Source organism: Nerophis lumbriciformis, linkage group LG04, assembly GCF_033978685.3.
Source record: "Nerophis lumbriciformis linkage group LG04, RoL_Nlum_v2.1, whole genome shotgun sequence".
Lineage (NCBI taxonomy): Eukaryota > Metazoa > Chordata > Actinopteri > Syngnathiformes > Syngnathidae > Nerophis > Nerophis lumbriciformis.
The window spans coordinates 1,432,501-1,453,942 of record NC_084551.2 but is presented as its reverse complement, the minus strand read 5'-3'; the positions used below and the strand labels follow the sequence as shown (position 1 = coordinate 1,453,942).

Sequence of the window (21,442 nt, the reverse complement as noted above, 5' to 3'; positions counted from 1 at the left end):
TTCATAGTTTGGCCGGGGGTGCGACTTATACTCAGGAGCAGAGGTGGGTAGTAACGCACTACATTTACTCCGTTACATCTACTTGAGTAACTTTTGGGATAAATTGTACTTCTAAGAGTAGTTTTAATGCAACATACTTTTACTTTTACTTGAGTATATTTATAGAGAAGAAACGCTACTTTTACTCCGCTACTTTTATCTACATTCAGCTCGCTACTCACTACTAATTTTTATCCATCTGTTAATGCACGCTTTGTTTGTTTTGGTCTGTCAGACAGACCTTCATAGTGCCTGCGTTTCAACAAATACAGTCACTGGTGACGTTCACTCCGTTCCACCAATCAGATGCAGTCACTGGTGACGTTGGACCAATCAAACAGAGCCAGGCGGTCACATGACCTGACTTAAACAAGTTGAAAAACTTATTGGGGTGTTACCATTTAGTGGTCAATTGTACGGAATATGTACTGTACTGTGCAATCTACTAATAAAAGTTTCAATCAATCAATCAAAAGTGTGAAAGAAAAAAGACCCTTTTTTATTTCAACCGTACATCCCGTCAAAAGCCTAAAGACTGACTGCACAGTTCCTGTCTTCACAATAAAAGTGCCGCTCCATCGCGCCTGCGCTTTCAAAACAAGAGTCTCCGAAAGCCAGCGCAAACAAGCTAGCAAGCTACGGAGTTTGCCGCCGATGTATTTCTTGTAAAGTGTATAAAAACGAATATGGAAGCTGGACAAATAAGATGCCAAAAACCAACCACTTTCATGTGGTATTAGACAGAAAGGAGGAACTTTTTTTCTCCTCCATTTGAAAACGTGGACGTTATCATCACTACTGTCTGATTACAATCAATGCAAGTCATCAGAATCAGGTAATACACCAACTTATATTCTTGTCTTCATGAAAGAAAGGAATCTATATGTGTTAAACATGCATGTATATTCATTAAAACACCTTTAACATGTAAACAAAAACGGCAAAATAAATAAATATAAATTATATACTGTATATATATATGTGTGTATATATATATATATATATATATATATATATATATATATATATATATATATATATATATATATATAAATGTGTGTGTATATATATATATGTGTGTATATGTGTGTATATATATATATATATATATATATATATATATATATATATATATATATATGATATGTGTGTGTATGTTACTCATCAGTTACTCAGTACTTGAGTAGTCTTTTCACAACATACTTTTTACTTTTACTCAAGTAAATATTTGGGTGACTACTCCTTACTTTTACTTGAGTAATAAATCTCTAAAGTAACAGTACTCTTACTTGAGTACAATTTCTGGCTACTCTACCCACCTCTGCTCAGGAGCGACTTATGTGTGAAATGATGAACACATTAGCGTAAAATATCAAATAATATTATTGATCTCATTCACGTAAGAGACTAGACGTATAAGATTTCATGGGATTTAGCGATTAGGAGTGACAGATTGTTTGGTAAACGTATAGCATGTTCTATATGTTATAGTTATTTGAATGACTCTTACCATAATATGTTACGTTAACATACCAGTTGGTTATTTATGCCTCATATAACGTACACTTATTCAGCCTGTTGTTCACTATTCTTTATTTATTTTAAATTGCCTTTCAAATGTCTATTCTTGCTGTTGGCTTTTATCAAATACATTTCCCCCCAAAAATGCGACTTATTCTCCGACAAATACGGTACTATACAGGAACACATTTACACATCAACAGTGTACAGAACAGGTTATTTTCAATTAAAACGCATCAGCAATTGAAACATATTTTACGTGGTACTGTCAATATTAAAATTGCAAAAACACATATTAAAAGTGAAAAAATAAAATATTTGAACTGACAATTTACAGGACCTATTCGACGTCGTACAAGCCAGTGGTACCCCTCGTCGTCGACATATTCGAGTGGAAACGGCGAGCGTTTCCCCATTTCATCGCCAGAACAGCTGAGCTAGCTTACGGGGTTGGCCGACATCGTCTCACAAGATGTAGTTTCTCTTGAAATATCCTTCTTGAAAATGGCCCTGCAAATATATACAGTGGGGCAAAAAAGTATTTAGTCAGCCACCAATTGTGCAAGTTCTCCTACTTAAAATGATGACAGAGGTCTGTAATTTTCATCATAGGTACACTTCAACTGTGAGAGACAGAATGTGAAAAAAAAATCCAGGAATTCACATTGTAGGATTTTTAAATAATTTATTTGTAAATTATGGTGGAAAATAAGTATTTGGTCAATAACAAAAATTCAACTCAATACTTTGTAATATAACCTTTGTTGGCAATAACAGAGGTCAAACGATTACTATAGGTCTTTACCAGGTTTGCACACACAGTAGCTGGTATTTTGGCCCATTCCTCCATGCAGATCTTCTCGAGAGCAGTGATGTTTTGAGGCTGTCGCCGAGCAACACGGACTTTCAACTCCCTCCACAGATTGTCTATGGGGTTGAGGTCTGGAGACTGGCTAGGCCACTCCAGGACTTTCAAATGCTTCTTACGGAGCCACTCCTTCGTTGCCCGGGCGGTGTGTTTGGGATCATTGTCATGCTGGAAGACCCAGCCACGTTTCATCTTCAAAGCTCTCACTGATGGAAGGAGGTTTTGGCTCAAAATCTCACGATACATGGCCCCATTCATTCTTTCCTTAACACGGATCAGTCGGCCTGTCCCCTTGGCAGAAAAACAGCCCCAAAGCATGATGTTTCCACACCCATGCTTCACAGTAGGTATGGTGTTCTTGGGATGCAACTCAGTATTCTTCTTCCTCCAAACACGACGAGTTGAGTTTATACCAAAAAGTTATATTTTGGTTTCATCTGACCACATGACATTCTCCCAATCCTCTGCTGTATCATCCATGTGCTCTCTGGCAAACTTCAGAGGGGCCTGGACATGCACTGGCTTAAGCAGGGGGACACGTCTGGCACTGCAGGATTTGATTCCCTGTCGGCGTAGTGTGTTACTGATGGTAACCTTTGTTATTTTGGTCCCAGCTCTCTGCAGGTCATTCACCAGGTCCCCCCGTGTGGTTCTGGGATTTTTGCTCACCGTTCTCATGATCATTTTGACCCCACGGGATGAGATCTTGCGTGGAGCCCCAGATCGAGGGAGATTATCAGTGGTCTTGTATGTCTTCTATTTTCTGATAATTGCTCCCACAGTTGATTTTTTCACACCAAGCTGCTTACCTATTGTAGATTCACTCTTCACAGTCTGGTGCAGGTCTTCAATTATTTTCCTGGTGTCCTTCGACAGCTCTTTGGTCTTGGCCATAGTGGAGTTTGGAGTCTGACTGTTTGAGGCTGTGGACAGGTGTCTTTTATACAGATAACCAGTTCAAACAGGTGCCATTAATACAGGTAACGAGTGGAGGACAGAAGAGCTTCTTAAAGAAGAAGTTACAGGTCTGTGAGAGCCAGAGATCTTCCTTGTTTGAAGTGACCAAATACTTATTTTCCACCATAATTTACAAATAAATTCTTCAAAATTCCTACAATGTGATTTCCTGGATTTTTTTTCACATTCTGTCTCTCACAGTTGAAGTGTACCTATGATGAAAATTACAGACCTCTGTCATCATTTTAAGTGGGAGAACTTGCACAATCGCTGGCTGACTAAATACTTTTTTGCCCCACTGTATCTGCCACCTAATCAACGTTTTGTTCTCCTTCTCTGCTATCCCGGTCTGGCTAAGGCGCAACACTTCCTGCTAAATTGCAACTTGTGAATGGATATTCACTTTGGAATGACAAAGTTATAACACCGAAAATCATAAAAAAATGTATAATAAATTAATTTATACTGGAAATAGCTGCAGTTTAATTTAAAAAGGTATGTATTTATAAATGTTATAGTTTTTATCGTAGAATTAGTCTTTCTATTTCTACTAATTTGTAATCAACACACAAAAATATACAAAAAATAGGGCTGCACAAAAAATGGATGGACATACAAATCGCTGTTCTTATTCATCCCAAATCTAAATTGATTCTTAATTTACAAAAATCGATTTTCAAAAAATTATTTCACTTTAATTGTATTTATTTTTTACTGAGAATCAATTTTAGAAAATACGTTTCAGGCCATCTCCATGCAACCAGAGAAAGCTTTGCGAACCTGTAACCTGTTTTGAAAAAGTTTCATTATAATTATTTTACCAGCCTGATGTCTACTTACATAGGCGACTGTCAACAACTTGTGATCTGATTGGCTATCACAACTGTCTATCAACTGTATGTGTTCTAAAAATTCATCCGTTAACGGTCCCGATGAGTATCCAATCACAGGACGCGTAAATGTCACGTTCAACGTGAGGCTATCTAGAAGGCCTTACTGACACCAACTTGTGATCTGATTGGCTATCGCAACTGTCTATCAACTGTATGTCCCTGTTTACTTACCGTATTTTCCGCACCATAAGCCGCCCTGGGTTATAAGCCGCGCCTTCAATGAACGGCATATTTCAAAACTTTGTCCACCTATAAGCCGCCCCGTGTTATAAGCCGCATCTAACTGCGCTAAAGGAATGTCAAAAAAACAGTCAGATAGGTCAGTCAAACTTTAATAATATATTAAAAACCAGCGTGATGTGGGCGCGCATGGAGTCGTATATCAACATGGACGGAGCTGCGTGAAAAAAGCCACCCGGCCTCTTCGCGTAAACTTACCTTAACCACTCGCTCATCTTTTCTTCATCCATCCATCCCTTCGAGTTAGCTTTTATGATGACGCCGGCTGGAAAGGTCTCTTTTGGCAAGGTCTTCCTTTTGAATATCACCATGGGTGGAAGTTTCTGACCATTAGCATGGCAAGTTAGAACCACAGTGAAGGATGACTTCTCATTCCCTGTGGTGCGAATATTCACCGTACGTGCTCCCGTTGTATCCACAGTGCGGTTCACAGGAATATCAAAAGTCAGTGGAACCTCGTCCATGTTGATAATGTTCTCTGGCCGGATCTTTTTTTCAGCTATCTTGTTTTTACAATATGCACGGAAAGTAGCCAGCTTTTCTTGAAAGTCTTTAGGCAGTTGCTGTGAAATAGTAGTCCGTGTGCGGATGGAGAGATTGCGTCTTTTCATGAACCGGAAACACCAAGAAGCACCACCTTTAAAATCATCAAGGTGAAGTTCGCTTGCTAGCGCTGTTGCCTTCATTCGAATAGTGATGGTGCTGACACTTCTGCTTGCTGCTCTCTGCTCTCTTCGGCATGACTTATTGCCTTAAGTTTAAATTCTGCGTTATACGCGTGTCGCTTAGTAGGAGCCATTTTGTGGTCTTTAAAGATGTAAACACACAAAGGAAATGAAACGTAATACCCGCGCGCTTCTTCTTCTACGGGGGCGGGTGGTTGCTTACCGTAGAAGAAGAAGCGCTTCCTCTTCTACGGGGCCGGGTGCTTACCTTGGCAGTTGCTTACCATAGAAGAAGAAGCGCTTCCTCTTCTACGGGGAAAAAAGATGGCGGCTGTTTACCGTAGTTGCGAGACCGAAACTTTATGAAAATAAATATTTATATTAATCCATATATAAGGCGCACCGGGTTATAAGCCGCACTGTCAGCTTTTGTGAAAATTTGTGGTTTTTAGGCGCGGCTTATAGTGCGGAAAATACGGTAGTAGTTTTTTCACAACATACTTTTTACTATTACTCAAGTATATATTTGGGTGACTACTCCTTACTTTTACTTGAGTAATAAATCTCAAAAGTAACATTACTTTTACTTCAGTACAATTTCTGGCTACTCTACCCACCTCTGATTAAATCTAAAACAAATATGATAGTAAATCATACTTGCCAACCCTCCCGAATTTTACGGGAGACTCGCGAAATTCAGCGCCTCTCCCTAAAACCTCCCGGGACAAATATTCTCACGAAAATCTCCCGATTTTCAGCCGGAGCTGGAGGCCACGCCCCCTCCAGCTCCATGAGGACCTGAGTGAGGACAGCCTTTTTTCACGACGGGAGGACAACAGGGTGACAAGAACTAAATCATCCAGACTAGAGACAAATTGTATTATTAGGGCCCGCATGGCCCATTGTATAAGGACTCCCAAAGGGAGTCCTTATGCAATGGGACATAAGGACCTATTGAATTTGTAAGGTTTTATTATTATTATTCTTCCGCAACTTTGCGCTGTAATTTGACCCCCTTAGCATGCTTCAAAACTCACCAAATTTTACACACACATCAGTAATATACGGCAAAACCTTTTATCAAAAAACCAAACCCCAAAACCCCTAGAAAGAAAACTGCTTATAACTCCCAGTACGAATGTTGTAGAGACATGAAACAAAAACCTCTATGTAGGTCTTACTTAGACTTAAATTTAATTAATTTATTTCCTTGGCCAAAAATCTACAGGAAGTTAGCTATTCCCCCTTCAACACTAAATTTGAGTAAAAACAGTAACTTTTGCCTCTTTGAGCTGTAATTTGACCCCCTTAACAAACTCACCAAACTGAACGCACACATCAGGACTGGCAAAAATTGCGATCTAATAAAAAAACCTAACCCCAAATTTAAAAATTGCGCTCTAGAGCAATTTCTGAATAAAACGGAGAAAAAACTGCTCCTCGGAAGAATACAATTACAAAACTGCCTGTAACTCCCACTGGGAAGGTCGGAGAGACATGAAACAAAAACCTCTCCGTAGGTCTGACTTAGACCTACATTTCATAAATTGACAACCCCCAGCAAAAATCTACAGGAAGTTTGCTATTCCCCCTTCAACACAACATTTTTGTAAAAACCGGTCACCTTTCTTCAAACATTATCTCCTCTGAGCGTGTTTGTCGTTTCGGCTTCAAACTAACACAGGAGAGAGATGAAACCCTTTTGATTAAAAGTTATCGAAAGAGTTTTAATACCGGCTCCGGTTTTGATTTGATGACACTTCAAAGAGCCGCTGCGCTGATGCTGCTGTTTTTTCAAGAAGGCTGCTTAAAAGCAGGAAGCACCAGCGTCCCCACACAATGCAGACAAGGTAGGTACACTAAACAAAAGTATTGGGACAATTCGGACTACAAGTAGACAAAAGTATTGGGACACTTATGACGAAAACTGAACAAAAGTATTGGGACACTTACGAATACCACTGAACAAAAGTATTGCGACACTTAGGACGAAAACTGGACAAAAGTATTGGGACACTTACACTGGACAAAAGTATTGGGACACTTATGGCAACTACTTGACAAAAGTATTGGGACACTTATGGCAACTACTTGACAAAAGTATTGGGACACTTAGGACTAACACTGGACAAAAGTATTGGGACACTTAGGACTACCACTGGACAAAAGTATTGGGACACCTACACTGGCCAAAAGTATTGGGACACTTAAGACTACAACTTGACAAAAGTATTGGGACACTTGGGACTAAAACTTGACAAAAGTATTGGGACACTTAGGACTAGCACCTGCCAAATACGCGGGCCCGACCAACGCTGCTTGCAGCTTTAATTATGTTTATCTTACCTAAAAATAAATATATTTATTAATTTTTTTTTAAATAACTAAATACATTTGTACTATATTCTGCTAAAAACATCAAAATTAATTGTATTTTTATTTGTATTTTTTCTGACTCCTTATTACATCCAGCCATAGAATTATACATTAAGATAAACATATTTGAAATAATTAATTTTAATTTATCATAATAATTCATTTAAAATGACCATATTTAATTATTAAAATAATTGCTTGTTTATCAACAACTTTAGCATTTTATTCATTACATTTTGAAGCTCTCAGAAGCCAAGTTATTTTATATTCCTTAATATTTATTTATGCAAGTTTGAAGTATCAATTTTCTAAACACAGTTTTGTTTGCATATTTTCAGGATGTAGATATATATATATATATATATATATATATATATATATATATATATATAAATGTATTAAATACTTGACTTGGTGAATTCTAGCTGTCAATATACTCCTCCCCTCTTAACCACACCCCCAACCACGCCCTCCACCCTCCCCTTCCCGAAATCGGAGGTCTCAAGGTTGGCAAGTATGTAGTAAATCATAATCTAAAAATGTGTGAAGATCACTTACAAGAATGAGCGTTTGAGCGTGTGGCAGCTTGTTCTTAACGACCTGGACAATTTCCATGATGCCTCCACAGATCTGCTCGGCGGTGTGGCCGTGATTTTGGGTCCCCACCCAGAGCACGACGATCTTTTAGAAAGGGGAAAGAAAATATCGTGCCACTTAGCTGACCTACCACGGCTTTGTATTTTATTTGAGGAGGTGTGTAAATACCTTGGGGCTAATGTGGTCCAGTTCGCCATTGCTCAGTCTCCAGATCACATTCTGCGTCGCGTCACCGCCCATGCCGAAATTTAGAGCGTGGAGCGGGGAGAACAGCTCACGCCATACCTGCCGCGCAAACCCAAAAAACAAGCCGACGCGCTGTAATACACGTTTGAAATAAATACGCAAGTGCAAAAAAAGGAATCTTTCTTACGCCAAACTGATGCATGAGCTGCACGAGAAAGTCTCCAACGAAGAGGACTTCGGGTTCCTTATCTTTGCTGTCGGACAAAAAGCGATTGTGCTGCACACAAGCGAAAGACAAATGAAAAGAAGCTTGAGTACTTTTTATCACAAGAAAGGACATTATGGACACGTGCATTCATTTTACTTGTCTATTTAGACCAGGGAAACTCACTAAAATGGTTGCTAGTCACCTGAATGCTTGCTATACTGTATACATACCTGCCAACTTTTGAAATCAGAAAAACCTAGTAGCCAGGGTCCAAGGGCCGCAGGCCCCGGTAGGTCCAGGACAAAGTCCTGGTGGAGGGTTCAGGGCTTCGCCCCCCCGACGCAAAATGATTATTAGCATTCAGACAGGTTAAAATGTTGCTAAAACCATCACTTTTCTATCAGTCACAGTGACTTTTCAAAACAAAAATATTACAGCAAAAATCATATGGGTTGATTGACATGTTTATTCTGTAAGCTACCTACTCAGTGGCCTAGTGGTTAGAGTGTCCGCCCTGAGATCGGTAGGTTGTGAGTTCAAATCCCGGCCGAGTCATACCAAAGACTATAAAAATGGGACCCATTACCTCCCTGCTTGGCACTCAGCATCAAGGGTTGGAATTGGGGGTTAAATCACCAAAAATGATTCCCGGGCGCGGCCACCGCTGCTGCCCACTGTTCCCCTCACCTCCCAGGGGGTGATCAAGGGTGATGGGTCAAATGCAGAGAATAATCTCGCCACACCTAGTGTGTGTGTGTGACAATCATTGGTACTTTAACTTTAACTTTAATAGTTTGAAATTATTTTGACAGTTAATGCCAGTTATCCTGTCAACCTTTCACAAGACTTCAATTTGTTAATTGAAAGTATAAACACTTTTTACAGTAAACAAATGGTAAAACAGTACTAAACAATTCCAATTAAAAAAAAAATTGGTGTCATTATTAACTTTCTGTCCAAGCTTGTATAATCTACTGCCTTGTTCAATTGTAAAAAATATTCTGTGCCTAAAATTCACATTTCTATCACAATTATCATACTGTAAACATGGTAAGCTAACTTCATTCAAATTAATAGTCCTGTCAATAGCATGGAATTACAATTCAAATGTAGTTTTTTGTAAGCCTTTCAAAAGAATTCAAAATATGAAAAATTCATGAAAATTAATGTAAGCCATCAGACACTTGAAAAGTGGCACATCACATCTCTAATGTAATCATTTGAACTTTTCAACAGAAATAGCACTGCAAAAATATTAAGGACATACTTCTGTATTTTGGTAGTTATGCTGTCAACATTTAACAAGATTTCTTCAACTTGGACTTAAAAGCATAAATAGTATAAACACTTTTAACAGTATAACAGTACTAAACAATTCCAATAGATAACATTGGTGTCATTACCTTTTTGTGGCTAAAATCCAAATGTATTCTATCAGATTGATCATACTGCAAAAATGATATGGTAACTTTATGATAAGTTTACTTGAAGTGGCATAAAACACTGAAAGTGATTGTTTCTATAACCCCTTTGTTTCAAATGTTTGTTCCACTTGTGGCAGTCGGGCACCAGCATACCGTCTTTGACAACTTGAAGTGGCATAAAACACTGAAAGTGATTGTTCCTATAACCCCTTTGTTTTAAATGTTTTATGCCACTTCAAGTTGTCAAAGACGTGCTGTGAAATACAGCCGACAGGATTGCGCACCAAACACGAAGCAAGGCCAAAGTGCATGCATGGTGCAGGAGAACAAAGGACTTATTTCATTTAAGGTTTGTGATAAACCATCAAACTCATTCGTTAAAAGGACTCTATAGTAATATAAAGCGAGTTTTTCTGGACATTATCATGCAAGAAAAGTTTATTTTTGGGACCGCGATCACCGCGTAATGATTTTTAAAGGTTGCATTAGAAACATTTAACTGTCCCATGTGATCAGCCAGTGCGATTGGAAGTCCATGCTCAATTATTGCCTCCGTAAATAAAACTTCGGCATTTATCACATCCAAAGAATCTGTTTGGGCGACGAAAAACGTTGAAAGTTTTCCACTTGTATCGCTAGCAACGGCATTAGACTTGTGTTCTTTTGTCCCAACGTGGTCTTTTACATCGCTAATTCCTCCGTGTCCGATCGAAAAATCTTGTCTGCACAAGGTGCAATTCGCGTAGTTTTCACCCTTTTTTTTTTTTAAATTAATGAAAAAACGTATTTTTTATCACTGCAACCGTAACCCGGAATAGGTTGATGAAAACCGTACGAATTACGGGAAAACCGGAGTAGTTGGCAGGTATGCTGTATATATAGCAACAAAGTCACCAACACGACTACGTCTTCTTATTCTCTGGCAGACCAGAAGAATCAGAATTACGATGCTATCTAACCACTATATGGCGAGCTACATTTACAGGCATTACAATTCTAAATATATTCCTGGTGGGCCGTAAAATAAATGAATGAAAAGACAAACACTGCAGTAGTGAATTCATTAACGTGGACCCCGACTTAAACAAGTTGAAAAACTTATTCGGGAGCTGGAGATCCTGGCCAGATGAAGCCATCAGGACCACATCATCTGCAAAAGGCAGAGACCTAATCCTGCAGCCAACAAACCGGATCCCCTCAACGCCTTGACTGCGCCTAGAAATTCTGTCCATAAAAGTTATGAACAGAATCGGTGACAAAGGGCAGCCTTGGCGGAGTCCAACCCTCACTGGAAACGTGTCCGACTTACTGCCGGCAATGCGGACCAAGCTCTGACACTGATCATACAGGGAGCGGACCGCCAAAATCAGACAGTCCGATACCCCATACTCTCTGAGCACTCCCCACAGGACTTCCCGAGGGATACGGTCGAATGCCTTCTCCAAGTCCACAAAACACATGTAGACTGGTTGGGCAAACTCCCATGCACCCTCAAGGACCCTGCCCAGAGTATAGAGCTGGTCCACAGTTCCACGACCAGGACGAAAACCACACTGTTCCTCCTGAATCCGAGGTTCGACTATCCGGCGTAGCCTCCTCTCCAGTACACCTGAATAGACCTTACCGGGAAGGCTGAGGAGTGTGATCCCACGATAGTTAGAACACACCCTCCGGTTCCCCTTCTTAAAGAGAGGAACCACCACCCCAGTCTGCCAATCCAGAGGTACCGCCCCCGATGTCCACGCGATGCTGCAGAGTCTTGTCAACCAAGACAGCCCCACAGCATCCAGAGCCTTAAGGAACTCTGGGTGGATCTCATCCACCCCCGGGGCCTTGCCACCGAGGAGCTTTCTAACTACCTCAGCAACCTCAGCCCCAGAAATAGAAGAGCCCACCACAGATTCCCCAGGCCCTGCTTCCTCATAGGAAGACGTGTTGGTGGGATTGAGGAGGTCTTCGAAGTATTCTCTCCACCGATCCACAACATCCGCAGTCGAGGTCAGCAGAACACCATCCTCACCATACACGGTGTTGATAGTGCACTGCTTCCCCTTCCTGAGGCGGCGGATGGTGGTCCAGAATCGCTTCGAAGCCGTCCGTAAGTCGTTTTCCATGGCTTCCCCGAACTCCTCCCATGTCCGAGTTTTTGCCTCCGCAACCGCTGAAGCCGCACACCGCTTGGCCTGTCGGTACCTGTCCGCTGCCTCAGGAGTCCTATGAGCCAAAAGAACCCAATAGGACTCCTTCTTCAGCTTGACGGCATCCCTCACCGCCGGTGTCCACCAACGGGTTCTAGGATTACCGCCACGACAGGCACCAACTACCTTGCGGCCACAGCTCCAATCAGCCGCCTCGACAATAGAGGCGCGGAACATGGTCCACTCGGACTCAATGTCCAGCACCTCCCTCGTGACATGTTCAAAGTTCTTCCGGAGGTGGGAATTGAAACTCTCTCTGACAGGAGACTCTGCCAGACGTTCCCAGCAAACCCTCACAATGCGTTTGGGCCTGCCAGGTCTGTCCGGCATCCTCCCCCACCATCGCAGCCAACTCACCACCAGGTGGTGATCGGTTGAAAGCTTCGCCCCTCTCTTCACCCGAGTGTTACCATTTAAATAAATGATAAATGGGTTGTACTTGTATAGCGCTTTTCTACCTTCAAGGTACTCAAAGCGCTTTGACACTACTTCCACATTTACCCATTCACACACACATTCACACACTGATGGAGGGAGCTGCCATGCAAGGCGCTAACCAGCACCCATCAGGAGCAAGGGTGAAGTGTCTTGCTCAGGACACAACGGACATGACGAGGTTGGTACTAGGTGGGGATTGAACCAGGGACCCTCGGGTTGCGCACGGCCACTCTCCCACTGCGCCACGCCGTCCCTATTTAGTAGTCAATTGTACGGATTATGTACTGTACTGTGCAATCTACTAATAAAAGTAGCATACATGTCAACGGGTAAACATTAAATACAGTACTAGGAAGTTATGAAAATACAATTTCATACCTGCCAACTACTCCGGTTTTCCCGTAATTAGTACGGTTTTCATCAACCTATTCCGGGTTACGGTTGCAGTGATAAAAAATACGGTTTTTCATTAATTATAAAAAATATTTTTTTTAAAGTTTTATTCACGAAATCGCGTAACAACAATGACAATCGACACTGCTTCCCGTAACTTCCTGTCGAGCCATTCCGAATGCCATGCGCGAGGCTATTTATAGCACCGCTGCCAAGCACGAGGCACCAGTTGCCATTGTTTCCAAACGAGCGAACGATCATGGAATCAGCCGGAGAAAAATCGCAAACGAGTCTTAAACCGAAAAGAAAACTGCAGTCATTCCGTGAAGAATATTCAAAAGCCTATCCGGGAATAATTATCCGTTCCAAAAAGGGTGAAAACTACGCGAATTGCACCTTGTGCAGACAAGATTTTTCGATCGGACACGGAGGAATGAGCGATGTAAAAGACCACGTTGGGACAAAAAAACACAAGTCTAATGCCGTTGCTAGCGATACAAGAGGAAAACTTTCAACGTTTTTCGGATTTTAGCCACAAAAAGGTAATGACACCAATGTTATCTATTGGAATTGTTTAGTACTGTTATACTGTTAAAAGTGTTTATACTATTTATGCTTTCAAGTCCAAGTTGAAGAAATCTTGTTAAATGTTGACAGCATAACTACCAAAATACAGAAGTATGTCCTTAATATTTTTGCAGTTCTATTTCTGTTGAAAAGTTCAAATGATTACATTAGAGATGTGATGTGCCACTTTTCAAGTGTCTGATGGCTTAAATTAATTTTCATTAATTTTTCATATTTTGAAAGGCTTACAAAAAAACTACATTTGAATTGTAATTCCATGCTATTGACAGGACTATTAATTTTAATGAAGTTAGCTTACCATGTTTACAGTATGATAATTGTGATAGAAATGTGAATTTTAGGCACAGAATATTTTTTACAATTGAACAAGGCAGTAGATTATACAAGCTTGGACAGAAAGTTAATAATGACACCAATTTTTTTTTAATTGGAATTGTTTAGTACTGTTTTACCATTTGTTTACTGTAAAAAGTGTTTATACTGTTTATACTTTCAATGAACAAATTGAAGTCTTGTGAAAGGTTGACAGGATAACTGGCATTAACTGTCAAAATAATGTCAAACTATTGAAGTTAGCTTACAGAATAAACATGTCAATCAACCAATATGATTTTTGCTGTAATATTTTTGTTTTGAAAAGTCACTGTGACTGATAGAAAAGTGATGGTTTTAGCAACATTTTAACCTGTCTGAATGCTAATAATCATTTTGCGTCGAACCCCCCACCAGGACTTTGTCCTGGACCTACCGGCTACTAGGTTTTTCTGATTTCAAAAGTTGGCAGGTATGCAATTTTAAAAATATCTGTGGAAAAAACGGCTATTTGACAAAAAGTGTAAAATATAAAAGCAGTGTTTTGCTATTAAATCAGCAGCAGAGGCAACACTCCTTTTATAAAGACCATCTTTGACTATTGTCTCCTGTTAAATAGACCATCTGTGTTCACAGGCAGGACAGTGACTCATTTGTTGACAAACACGTGTCTTAGCACACTGCTACCTTCTTACATATAAACAACGTTCCTGTTATACAGAATATTTTTCATGCTCAATCTTGCGAATCAAACAGCCAATCGAATGATCTTTCAAGATGTTATGATAGTGAAGCAAGTCGCCAGCCTAGGTGTTCAGGGATTGAAGGTTTGAATCTTCGTTGGAACGTCTCAAGTGTGCCGTTTGTGTGTTCCTCGTGCTTGGGCGGGTTTCTCCAGGTACTTCCTTCCGCAGTCCTAAAATGTTTTGCCAATTGAACTCTTGACTGGCGTACAGGATGCACCGCGTAAGTAAGGTGAGATATATGGAGTGAAATTACTGCCAAAACTCCAGAAATATTTTTTTTTTTACTCAAGCCCAATTTTCTTAAATTAAAAAAATAATGAACAAACTTTCCGCAATTATAAAATTGTTTGTTCAATTAAAAAAAAAAAGATTCACAAGGATAAAAACTATTTTCTGCAGGTAAAAAATGATTTGCAAGTATAAAATCATTTTTCTTCCAAGTTAAAACTTTTGGCAACTTCTGTGCAATCCACACACTTGCACTCAGAACACACGTAATTCGCACTTTACAACGACAGGTAGTGCCTCTAAGTCAATTTAAGGCCGCCAGAGCTACTGGACACACCTGTTGTTGACTTTGGACTAGCGACTGCACAAACATCAAGGCCGCGGAACAGAGACACACTACGGGCTTACACACACACATGCAACCACAAAAATATACGCCACACATACACACCCCACCCCCCCAACCCAACGCCCTCGACGCAAAATCCCATAGAGGTGATGAATGGATGGTCAGCGCCTGAGAGCTGCGGCCTACCCTCATGACCTCGCACTCCCTTCCCTCTGTTGCTAGATATCTCGAGATGTACGTTGTAATATGTATATGTGCTTTGCTATGGTGGTTTTTCCCCACTCCAGACTGGGCCCCCTTAGGAGCCCAGTCGAGATTGTATTTTTTTTACTCATCCTTCCCCAGCGTTTTACCTTTTCCCCATCTTTTACGGGGCGCCTTGTGGCCCTGTACACTGTTTGTTTGTCTAATCTTGAACCGGTTTGTGCTGAAAACAAAGTTTTGTTGTACTTCTGCAATGACAATAAAGATCTATCTATCTACTGTTATTTGCGCATAGTGCCATCCGCCAAAAATAAAGAAGAAGCAGGGTGGTGTGTAAAATGGCAGACAGGAGAGGGGAAACAAGCTCAACCTGTAAGTTAGTACATTAAAGTTACGTGCAGCACTTGTAAATCATGCAATGTTATTTATTAATGCCTCCGTGTTATGTTGTTCTTCTTTATTTTTCGCTGACGGCCTTAAATTGACTCAGCAGCACCACCTGTTGTTGTAGAGTGCAAATTACGTGTGCTCCGAGTGCAATGTTACCGCCAAAAGTTTTAGCTTGAAGAGAAATATTTCTATTAGATATAAGTACAACAAAACTTTGTTTTCAGCACAAAGCCGTTCAAGATTAAACAAACAGTGTACAGGGTTACAGAACAGGAACGCTGATGGGTCGCCACAAGGCGCCCCGTAAAAGATGGGAAAAAGGTCAACGCTTGGGGAAGGATGAGTAAAAAAATACAATCTAGACTCTGTCTGGAGTGGGAAAAAAACTCCGTAGCAAAGCACATATACAGGTAAAAGCCAGTAAATTAGAATATTTTGAAAAACTTGATTTATTTCAGTAATTGCATTCAAAAGGTGTAACTTGTACATTATATTTATTCATTGCACACAGACTGATGCATTCAAATGTTTATTTCATTTAATTTTGATGATTTGAAGTGGCAACAAATGAAAATCCAAAATTCCGTGTGTCACAAAATTAGAATATTACTTAAGGCTAATACAAAAAAGGGATTTTTAGAAATGTTGGCCAACTGAAAAGTATGAAAATGAAAAATATGAGCATGTACAATACTCAATACTTGGTTGGAGCTCCTTTTGCCTCAATTACTGCGTTAATGCGGCGTGGCATGGAGTCGATGAGTTTCTGGCACTGCTCAGGTGTTATGAGAGCCCAGGTTGCTCTGATAGTGGCCTTCAACTCTTCTGCGTTTTTGGGTCTGGCATTCTGCATCTTCCTTTTCACAATACCCCACAGATTTTCTATGGGGCTAAGGTCAGGGGAGTTGGCGGGCCAATTTAGAACAGAAATACCATGGTCCGTAAACCAGGCACGGGTAGATTTTGCGCTGTGTGCAGGCGCCAAGTCCTGTTGGAACTTGAAATCTCCATCTCCATAGAGCAGGTCAGCAGCAGGAAGCATGAAGTGCTCTAAAACTTGCTGGTAGACGGCTGCGTTGACCCTGGATCTCAGGAAACAGAGTGGACCGACACCAGCAGATGACATGGCACCCCAAACCATCACTGATGGTGGAAACTTTACACTAGACTTCAGGCAACGTGGATCCTGTGCCTCTCCTGTCTTCTTACAGACTCTGGGACCTCGATTTCCAAAGGAAATGCAAAATTTGCATGGTTGGGTGATGGTGTGGGGTGCCATGTCATCTGCTGGTGTCGGTCCACTCTGTTTCCTGAGATCCAGGGTCAACGCAGCCATCTACCAGCAAGTTTTAGAGCACTTCATGCTTCCTGCTGCTGACCTGCTCTATGGAGATGGAGATTTCAAGTTCCAACAGGACTTGGCGCCTGCACACAGCGCAAAATCTACCCGTGCCTGGTTTACGGACCATGGTATTTCTGTTCTAAATTGGCCCGCCAACTCCCCTGACCTTAGCCCCATAGAAAATCTGTGGGGTATTGTGAAAAGGAAGATGCAGAATGCCAGACCCAAAAACGCAGAAGAGTTGAAGGCCACTATCAGAGCAACCTGGGCTCTCATAACACCTGAGCACTGCCAGAAACTCATCGACTCCATGCCACGCCGCATTAACGCAGTAATTGAGGCAAAAGGAGCTCCAACCAAGTATTGAGTATTGTACATGCTCATATTTTTCATTTTCATACTTTTCAGTTGGCCAACATTTCTAAAAATCCCTTTTTTGTATTAGCCTTAAGTAATATTCTAATTTTGTGACACACGGAATTTGGGATTTTCATTTGTTGCCACTTCAAATCATCAAAATTTAATGAAATAAACATTTGAATGCATCAGTCTGTGTGCAATGAATAAATATAATGTACAAGTTACACCTTTTGAATGCAATTACTGAAATAAATCAAGTTTTTCAAAATATTCTAATTTACTGGCTTTTACCTGTACATATTACAACGTACATCTCGAGATTAGCAACAGAGGGGAGGGAGTGGGGGCCACGGTGGAAGGCTGCAGCTCTTCAGGCGCTGCCCATCCGTTCATCACCCCTAAGGGATTCGCGTCAATGGTGTTGGGTATGTGTGTGTGGCGTATAGTTTTTGTGGATGCATGTGTGTGTGTGTGTGTGTAAGCCTGCCGCGTGTCTCTGTTCTGCGGCCTTGGTGTCGTGCAGCCAATAAGTCCAAAGTCAACAACAACAGGTGTGTGTCCATGAGAGACAAGAAGGGAGGTTGTTGTGTCTTCGCCGCACTGTCCTTCGGGAGAGTCTCGAAGCCAGGGAAACAATCCAAGTTAGAATGTTTTGTATGCGAGTGAAAATAAAATTTGCTTTTCACTCTGAATTATCTATGACTGGTCCTCAAAATTCATCCTGCGGGGCAGACAGTCCGATGTGATCCAAATCACAAGAGTGTCCACAGTTCTTTGCGCATCCTCCAGTCCTTTGTGGCAGCTTTGGGGTACTTTGAAGACTGCCGGCAACTTCCAATTTGTGGACAAACCAGAGCAACACTTACTCCAATCAGCAGATGTACTGTTGTCATAATTCCGAATAGGTGGATATCTTGACATCCTGGACTGAAAGGGTCGCCAGGCACGCGGCACTCATTCTTCTCCCAAGAGTCCGTCGTGTGTCCCGCAACAACCGCTCCGTCACGACAAGCAGGTTCCCCCAAAACCCAAGAACTTGTCAATTTCATTGAGGCCAGTCTTGCTCACGAGTGAGGGAAGAGTGGATCGTGAGATCGACAGGCGGATCGGTGCGGCGTCTTCAGTAATGCGGACTCTGTATCGATCCGTTGTGGTGAAGAAGGAGCTGAGCCGGAAGGCAAAGCTCTCAATTTACCGGTCGATCTACGTTCCCATCCTCACCTATGGTCATGAGCTTTGGGTTATGACCGAAAGGACAAGACCACGGGTACAAGCGGCCGAAATGAGTTTCCTCCACCGGGTGGCGGGTCTCTCCCTTAGAGATAGGGTGAGAAGCTCTGCCATCCGGGAGGAAGTCAAAGTAAAGTCGCTGCTCCTCCACATGGAGAGGAGCCAGATGAGGTGGTTCGGGCATCTGCTCAGGATGCCACCCGAACGCCTCCCTCGGGAGGTGTTTAGGGCACGTCCGACCAGCAGGAGGCCAAGGGGAAGACCCAGGACACATTGGGAAGACTATGACTCTAGGCTGGCCTGGGAACGCCTCGGGATCCCCCGGGGGGAGCTGGACGAAGTGGCTGGGGAGAGGGAAGTCTGGGCTTCTCTGCTTAGGCTGCTGCCCCCGCGACCCGACCTCGGATAAGCGGAAGAAAATGGACGGTTATATACGTTTTTTAATTGGAAAAAAATGTTTTTATACTTACCAATCGTTTCTTTAATTGAAGGAAATTGTTTTTACACTTGGAAATAGCTTTTTTACATACCGTATTTTTCGGACATAAGTCGCAGTTTTTTTCATAGTTTGGCCGGCGGTGCGACTTATACTCAGGAGCGACTTATGTGTGAAATGATGAACACATTAGCGTAAAATATCAAATAATATTATTGATGTCATTCACGTAAGAGACTAGACGTATAAGATTTCATGGGATTTAGCGATTAGGAGTGACAGATTGTTTGGTAAACGTATAGCATGTTCTATATGTTATAGTTATTTGAATGACTCTTACCATAATATGTTACGTTAACATACCAGTTGGTTATTTATGCCTCATATAACGTACACTTATTCAGCCTGTTGTTCACTATTCTTTATTTATTCTAAATTGCCTTTCAAATGTCTATTCTTGGTGTTGGCTTTTATCAAATAAATTTCCCCCAAAAAATGCGACTTATACTCCGAAAAATAAGTTTTTTGTCATTTTATTTTCACTTGCAAATTGTTAGGCGTGAGTAAAACATTTTTGTGTGTTTGTGGAGTTTTGGCAGTCATTTCACTCCATAGAAATCTCGGGTGTACCGAATGTGATTCCCGAGCGTGGCCACCGCTGCTGCTCACTGCTCCCCTCACCTCCCGGGGGGGGGGAGCGCTACATTTACTCCGTTACATCTACTTGAGTAACTTTTGGGATAAATTGTACTTCTAAGAGTAGTTTTAATGCAACATACTTTTACTTTTACTTGAGTATATTTATAGAGAAGAAACGCTACTTTTACTCCGCTACTTTTATCTACATTCAGCTCGCTACTCGCTACTAATTTTTATCCATCTGTTAATGTACGCTTTGTTTGTTTTGGTCTGTCAGACAGACCTTCATAGTGCCTGCATTCCACCAATCAGATGCAGTCACTGGTGACGTTGGACCAATCAAACAGAGGGTCACATGACCTGACTTAAACAAGTTGAAAAACTTATTGGGGTGTTACCATTTAGTGGTCAATTGTACGGAATATGTACTGTACTGTGCAATCTACTCATAAAAGTTCCAATCAATCAATCAAAATTGTGAAGGAAAAAAGACCCTCTTTTATTTCAACCGTACATCCCGTCAAAAGCCTAAAGACTGACTACACAGTTCCTGTCTTCACAATAAAAGTGCCGCTCTATCGCGCCTGCGCTTTCAAAATAAGAGTCTCCGAAAGCCAGCGCAAACAAGCTAGCAAGCTACGGAGTTTGCCGCCAATGTATTTCTTGTAAAGTGTATAAAAACGAATATGGAAGCTGGACAAATAAGATGCCAAAAACCCACCACTTTCATGTGGTATTAGACAGAAAGGAGGAACTTTTTTTCTCCTCCATTTGAAAACGTGGCCGTTATCATCACTACTGTCTGATTACAATCAATGCAAGTCATCAGAATCAGGTAATACACCAACTTATATTCTTGTCTTCATGAAAGAAAGGAATCTATATGTGTTAAACATGCATGTATATTCATTAAAACACCTTTAACATGTAAACAAAAACGGCAAAATAAATAAATATAAATGATATACTGTATATATCAATGTATATATATATATATATATATATATATATGATATGTGTGTGTATGTTACTCATCAGTTACTCAGTACTTGAGTAGTTTTTTCACAACATACTTTTTACTTTTACTCAAGTAAATATTTGGGTGACTACTCCTTACTTTTACTTGAGTAATAAATCTCTAAAGTAACAGTACTCTTACTTGAGTACAATTTCTGGCTACTCTACCCACCTCTGGTGGTACTTTAACTTGAACTTAATGTTGTGGACAGGAGTACACCGATGACGTCACAGCAAAAAAACAAAAGATCCAAAATGACGTCGTGTTACTCACCAGAGACATCCAGCGTCCATCTCCTTGGGTGTCCTGGCAGGCGGTGGGTGTGGCAGCTGGGTTCCGCTCCTCGGCGCTCATGTCTCGGCTCTATCTGCGTTTGAAAGCCGGCACGTATGACTTTGGCTGTTTCTAACAAGGACACAAACACGCACGTAAACAATGCACTGTTTTAAATGAATGCTAACATTGCTAGCTAGTAATGAGCGACAGCGGCTCTAAGGCGATACGTCTATTAGCAGGTCGTTAAACGAGAATCACGAAATGTCACAAGCGAGCTATTATTTAGTCAAAGCCCATATTGTGCAAAAAAATAAGAATGTA

General features: G+C 41.1%; 1 protein-coding gene across 2 annotated transcripts in view; it reads right to left on the bottom strand.

The window, feature by feature from the left end:
* The window catches only part of pafah1b3 (platelet-activating factor acetylhydrolase, isoform Ib, gamma subunit), a 28,952-nt gene that overhangs the window by 7,345 nt on the left and 165 nt on the right, over positions 1-21,442 (bottom strand). Inside the window, exons 2-5 of one of the 2 annotated variants that reach the window (XM_061947464.1) lie at positions 21,119-21,212; positions 8,530-8,619; positions 8,325-8,441; positions 8,118-8,240 (exon numbers count right to left, since the gene is read on the bottom strand). In XM_061947464.1, the coding sequence (XP_061803448.1) occupies positions 8,118-8,240; positions 8,325-8,441; positions 8,530-8,619; positions 21,119-21,199 (411 nt within the window). In that variant the 5' untranslated portion in view covers positions 21,200-21,212. Of the gene's footprint in view, positions 1-8,117; positions 8,241-8,324; positions 8,442-8,529; positions 8,620-21,118; positions 21,251-21,442 lie in introns of both variants that reach the window. The other variant, XM_061947456.1, reaches the window with a different exon arrangement.